Here is a 6303-nt window from a genome sequence, read left to right on the forward strand (position 1 = left end):
TTTTATTCAATTGGCCCTTATTTTTTTATTTAAAATATATTGACCCTCAATCTTTACTATTCTATCTTATATAAAACAGAATCAACAGATAACTTATAAATTATTAAAATTTTGAAAAAAATCATAAATAAATAGTGATAAAAAAGAATTACAAAAGTTTTTCATTATTCAATGAAAATTCTAAAAATAAAAATGCACAAGAGTGACATGTTAGTTGAAATGTTGAGAGTATGGATTAAATTTAATAAAGATGTAACCCCCAAATAAGCATTTAACTTTAAAGTACAATTTCTTATCTGATTGCTCTCTATCCATTATTATTAATAATTTTATTTTAACAACTGTCGATCGAATTAAAGGATTTGTTTTAGTGTTTTTTTATAATTATAAATTTTTTAAAATTTTTTTTATTTCGTTCTTCAATAAAAAGGTCCACTTTTGAGTTCAAAACTTTAAAAGTACAATTTTGACGATATCTTTTCATCAGATGTATGCAATCCATTTGCCATTTTTTTCAATAAAAAATCCCAAATGAAATATAGGATAGACTACTATACTACTTTTACCACAAAACCTACTATATTTTCAATCATTACATTCTAATATTATTATTTTAATATTTGGATTGGCCAAAAAAAGAACCCAACTCATTTTTTTTGTAAAATGAGATGCATTCAACTGAAATGGGATTGGATTATGTATTCACTTTCACATTACTTACTTCATACAACTTTCATTAATAAGTCAATCTCCTCTCTTCTTGCCTTAAAATCAATTTCTTCTCTCTTTTTCTTCCTCACTGTTTCTCTGTATTTTCTCATATCTAAACACTCTCTACTTTTTGCTTCTTCTTCATCTCTTTTGTTATGGATAATCAAGGCCATGGAAAGAATCGATCCTCAGGTTTTTCTTTTTTCCTTTCCTTTTTTTTCTTCAAAATTTTTAATGATTTTTATTTTTTATTTAATAATTTTCTGGGCTTGTTGAAGTTGTCTGTTTGTCTTTCCCGTGTTTTCTTGTTTATTACAATATATGTATAAAAACTTTTGTTTTTGTTTTCATGGATGATGGATATATCATCATTTTCTAGGCTGGTTAAAGTTGTTTGACTTTTTTTTGTCCTGGAAAAAGATTACCAACTTTCTGGGCTTTCTTGTTTCTTTTATATAAATAATTTTTTCAATGGAAATGAAGTGAAATTAATGGCAGATTGAAGAAAAAGTTATTCTAGTTTCTTTCATAAGAAACAAGAAAGTCCAGAAAGTTGGTAATGTTTTCCCGAAAAAAAAAAGTCAAACAACTTTAACCAGCCTAGAAAATGATGATATATCCATCATCCATGAAAATAAAAACTAAAGTATGTATGTATGTATGTATGTATGTATGTATGTATGTGTTGTTTTTCTTTTCCCTCTGGTTTCTAAACTAAAGAATATCTTTCCTTCATTTTTATGGTTTTTTTTTAAAAAAATTCTGATTATATATTTTCTCAATACTTCCGATTGACGATTTTTTTTCCTCAGAAACCGATTTCGATTTTCTCCATTTTTGTTGTCATTCCTAATTGAATGTACGGATTTTGGTGAATCCAGTTGAGGCGAAGATTATGGAAAGGCGTGGTTGGGAGAAAAGTATCAGAGGAGTCGGAGCAATGTCGAATAGATCAGAAATAGAAGTATTTTCGGATGCGGCAACGGAATTTCATGATGGCGAATTAGGTTGGAGTACGGATATTGTCAGCCAAGCCGACAAGGATCTTGCTTCCGCCATTTCTTTCAAAGATTGTGAAGATTTCGGTAATTCACAATAAATCTCTATTACCACTTTTTGATGTTGGACTTGGATTTGGCTACAAGTGTCGGATGGAGGAATTTTGGAAGTTACTCCTTTATGCCCATGTCTCGATACTAGAGTATTTTTAAATGTGACCCCTTTATATACATGTGTCAATGCATATATCACACAAAGAAAATTTGAAGTATCCATATTCGGATAAATGCTCGAATCTATTGCGAACAATGTCGATACTATGTAGGCTAATACTCATATTATTTTATTAGTAATGTTTTGCTCGTTATTCGGAGAAGCGTTAGGTATGGTTATGTGCCTGATGTAAGTATGTATATCCGATTTAACCATGTCTAGAAGAAGTTGCTCGTACTTTAATTCAGTTTGGATTGCGGTTTTTTCTGAACCAGTTTACGTCTACTTATCATAAAGTTTTGCATTAGAATTTACTGCTTTGTGTGATTAAGGCTAAGTTGTTTGAATTTTTTAATTTTCTCAAAGAATCCATGGCTGATGTATATCTGGAAATGAGTATGGGATATGATGTTCCAAGAATCCTCCAAATACGTAGAGATCTTGGAAAGAAGTTGAATACTCATGTTAGATACATACCAATAGGGTGAGCAAAAATCGGTTATAATAGACCTAATTGACCCATTCTGTTAAGTCGGCGGTTATGGTCTCACAGTTAAGATGGTTAGGTTAGTGAGTTATCGGTTATTAAAATTCATACCTAAACCAATCAACTTAGCCGAATTAATATATATATCATTTTTATTTATTTCTATAATATATAAAAAAATTAAGTTATTCGGTCTGTTCGATTAACATTGAAGGTTGTTGGTTAAGTTCAAAAAACCGACCAAACTGATTGATAAAACCAAATACTCACCCCTACATACCAATGTCCTCACAACCGAGCATATAATGAGCTAAACTTGCCAAACTGTAGCACAGATATAAAAGAAATGAAATTCTGATCAAGTTCAAAGTGATTTTTGGGTATCGGTTGAGGTGGTAATACAACATTACTTTTGATCTAGTTTTAACAATTTGGTTTCATTTACATATGCAGATATCCTTCAATCACCACGGAATTCAGTTGATGGAAGCCAAAATGAAAATCCTGTTCCAAAAAGCATGCCTGTTCTGCCAGTGGGCACATCCGGGCACCATGATGTTGGTTTGAGCTATAGTAAAGATTCCGAGGATAAAAACAGCTCTGCTAGTGATGTGGTCTCAATCGAAACGGAAACACTAAAGGGTATCTCTGAAGAGAGTAGGAAAGTCAATGCTGGTGTTAGTGTAGCAGCTTGCTCTGTTGGGCAAGCAACTGATGCCAATGAGAACGAAGGAAGCAAGTTTAACGAAAACCTATCGAGTGCCTTGGTTTTGCCTAGCAAACATGCTGGCAAAATATCTGAAACAGAATCTATCTCGGAAACGAGACTGGACGAAACTTCAGATATGTCTTCTAAGACATGCATGAGTGGAAACGGTGAGCATGAGACTGATGGAAAGGGAAACCCTGGAATTAGTTTTGAAGAAAATTTAATGGATGCAGGTCTGAAATCCGAAAATGCTGAGGATTTAATTTCAGAGACTGTTTTGGCTGACAAAATTGTGGAATTAGAGGAAAATAGTGACAATTTGGCTCTCAACATGGTCATTGATGATCTTTCGTCCAAAGCTGAATCTACAAATTATAAGAATGTGTCTACGGGTACCTTTGAATTACAGACTGATGCAGCACACGGTACAGACTCTTCCATTGATGTCGATTCAAATGAGGTCAATGAAAAAAAGGAAAAAAAAAAAGAAAGTGGTTATGTGCTCTGCAGTCCTGATGATATTCCTGTTGTAGATGATGCTGAAATCAAGCTTGAAGGTTTTAAAGATCATACGAGAGTGAATTTACCTCAATTGGAGACCTTAGCTTCTAAAGAAATAATTGTTGATAAGGAAGACGAAGTCAAAGACCATGTTTCACAGGAGAAGTCTGATACATTTGTGTCTAATCCAATGGATGAAGAAATCGCTATTGAAGATAGCTATAAACTTAGTGGAAATAATGAAGCTATCATTGAAGAAGTGTTCGTGATTGGGAATGCTGATGTGATTCAGATCGATAGAGCGTCCGATGCATTAGTTGATGCTGATACAACTGAGAATGAGAAGGATCGGGTAGTCCAGTCTCTCAAAGAACAGCAGCTGCTCAATGTTGCAGATGAGTTAAATAAAGGGTCCAATGTGTTGTCTCCTCTTGACGCTGATACAACTGAGAATGAGAAGGATCAGGAAGTCCTGTCTCTCAAAGAACAGCAACCGGTCTATGTTGCTGATGATTTGCAAAGGATGGGATTTCAAGGAAGCATGCTAAATGATGTACCTGATGTGAAACCTATGGTTACAGATGCTGATGTAGAGGCTGGAAAGTTAAACAATGTTGTTGGAGATGAAAATTATGTGAAAAACATGAGAACATCATGTGAATCAACGGATAGTTCTTCACTATTGCATGCTAATCAAGCATTTCATTTACTTGAAGTTGAGGACACTGATGATATTGGGACAAGAAAAACTGAAAAATCTGACATCAATGAAGTTGAAAGTGGAGAAGGACCGGAGGAGGGATATATTTCTACAAAGATGGACTCTACATCCGAATCGACTAGCACTCATCACCAATCTGCTATTGTCACCGAGGAAGTGAATGAGACTGAAGGCCTGCAGTCAGATAGTGTTTCTAACAGTGAAGATTACAAAAAGGAACCTGAAATAAGTAAGGGTAACAAAGTACATGGAGAGTGTGCAGCCGAAGATCTTATGGCTTCTGCCGTAGACAGTAGTGAACGAAATGAGTTTGAGAGAACATCAGTCAACCAGTTGAAAAAAGAGTTGGTACATTCTGGTCCTGTCAATGATAGTCATAACAGAGAGTCCGGAGTGGCTGCTTCTCAGGCTAGTGCTGCAATTTTGCAAGGGGAAGTCAAAAATGGATCTTCTAAACCTCAACTCAATACAACTGTAGGCGATTTTTTGATTGAATCAAATAGTCAAACTGATAGTTTGGAAGGCCACTGGGGATCTGTTTCAGGTACACTAGCATCTCGTCTGACTTAACTTACCATTGATGAATTTATATGAAGTTAAGAACTGGTTTGATCTTATAATTACTTTCAGGTATAATAATCAGATATATGAAAGAACTTAAAAAGAAATGAATGTTTTCACATCAGACTCCTGACTTCGAGTGACATTGATAATTCTAATCCAAGAACTAAGTGGATTTCTTGTTTTTGTGCATGGAGAACAGTTCTTTCAACCCAATCTGATAACCAGGCTGCCATGGACACTGAAACTTTACCATCAACTGGATCACAAGCACTTTCAGAAGCAGAGAAAGCCAACACAAAGAAGTCAAAACTGGCATCCAAAGAACAACATTTCAATAAATCCGACGAATTTGAGCCGCCGTCTTTCATGACATTGGTTGAAGGTAGAGGCAGTGACCAAAAAGCTGCTGCTGTTTCTGAAGCCCTAACAGGTGGAAACCCGAGAGCTGGCTGGTTTCCTTCACTTACTCATGCAACAAATGAGTCCCAAGGAAGAAAAAAGAATGAAGAGATCATACGGAAGGTGGCTAACTGGAATGCAAACCAGCACGGTCCTTTGAAGAACTTAGCCAATAGTGAACCCAAACCCAAGTCCCCTAACTTGAATCAGAACCCAAGCCCAAACACGAACCCCACTGTTTTGGCTCCCAGAGATGATGGAGGCAAAGTAAGCACAATGATGGGCCCTGAAACACCTATGGCTGAGGCAACCAATGTTGAAGCAGAGAAAGAATGGAAGTCTCCTGCAAGGTATCCATCTGATAGAAAGAGAGAAAAGAGGAAAGTTAAAGGTAGGCCATTGTGGGTACAGTTTGTATGTTGCTCATCTGCCAATTAGGATTATAAATTATTTGGGACCTATGTTGCTCATGTCTTGGATGAGTTTGGAGATATCATCTTTTATAAGGAAAAACTTGAAAAAGAACTAACTGGTATCGGATTTCTACACTTGAAACTGAATCCGAGTAACATAGCTTAATACTTACAGTCTGTTTTGTATCATGTTTTTTATTTTTGTGTATTATAATCATGTTTATACGTTAATAATTCATGTTATATAGAATTTGATAGGTGTAGTTATTTATTTATATTATTGCTAAATTATGTGATGAAATTAATATATTGCTAAAATATCTGTCATTGTATTTGGGGTTAGTAGAAATAACTAGTGTTTATAAGTCTGTAGAAATAACTAGTGCTTATAAGTCTACTAGTAGTGGAGAAGAAGTCAATGACTCTGCAAGTATGTTTGTTGTTGGGAAATCAATTCATGGTTTCCATTTTTGATTCGCTTTTGTTGATTCCGTTTTATTGGATGCATGATTTCCTAGGACACAACCTACATTTTTGTTGATTTATTATTTTACTCAATTTTGGCTTACTACACAGTACAACCTTT

At 34.8% G+C, this 6303-nt stretch overlaps 1 protein-coding gene across 1 annotated transcript; it reads left to right on the plus strand.

Moving 5' to 3' along the window:
* The first annotated feature begins 612 nt into the window (after window positions 1–612).
* Window positions 613–5992, plus strand: LOC107910181 (uncharacterized). Its single transcript, XM_016837960.2, has 4 exons — window positions 613–903; window positions 1593–1796; window positions 2864–4885; window positions 5105–5992. The coding sequence occupies exons 1-4, from the start codon at window positions 867–869 to the stop codon at window positions 5740–5742; spliced, it is 2901 nt and encodes a 966-aa protein (XP_016693449.1). The 5' UTR covers window positions 613–866; the 3' UTR covers window positions 5743–5992.
* Window positions 5993–6303: the final 311 nt, after the last annotated feature.

The sequence above is a fragment of the Gossypium hirsutum genome, chromosome D02 (genome assembly GCF_007990345.1).
Source record: "Gossypium hirsutum isolate 1008001.06 chromosome D02, Gossypium_hirsutum_v2.1, whole genome shotgun sequence".
NCBI classification, from domain to species: Eukaryota; Viridiplantae; Streptophyta; class Magnoliopsida; order Malvales; family Malvaceae; genus Gossypium; species Gossypium hirsutum.

Coding starts and splice junctions, on each gene's coding strand:
- LOC107910181 (XM_016837960.2), top strand. CDS start 867: ATGGATAATCAAGGCCATGGAAAGAATCGATCCTCAG. Junction 1,797..2,863: donor CAAAGATTGTGAAGATTTCG/GTAATTCACAAT, acceptor TTACATATGCAG/ATATCCTTCAATCACCACGG. Junction 4,886..5,104: donor CCACTGGGGATCTGTTTCAG/GTACACTAGCAT, acceptor CATGGAGAACAG/TTCTTTCAACCCAATCTGAT.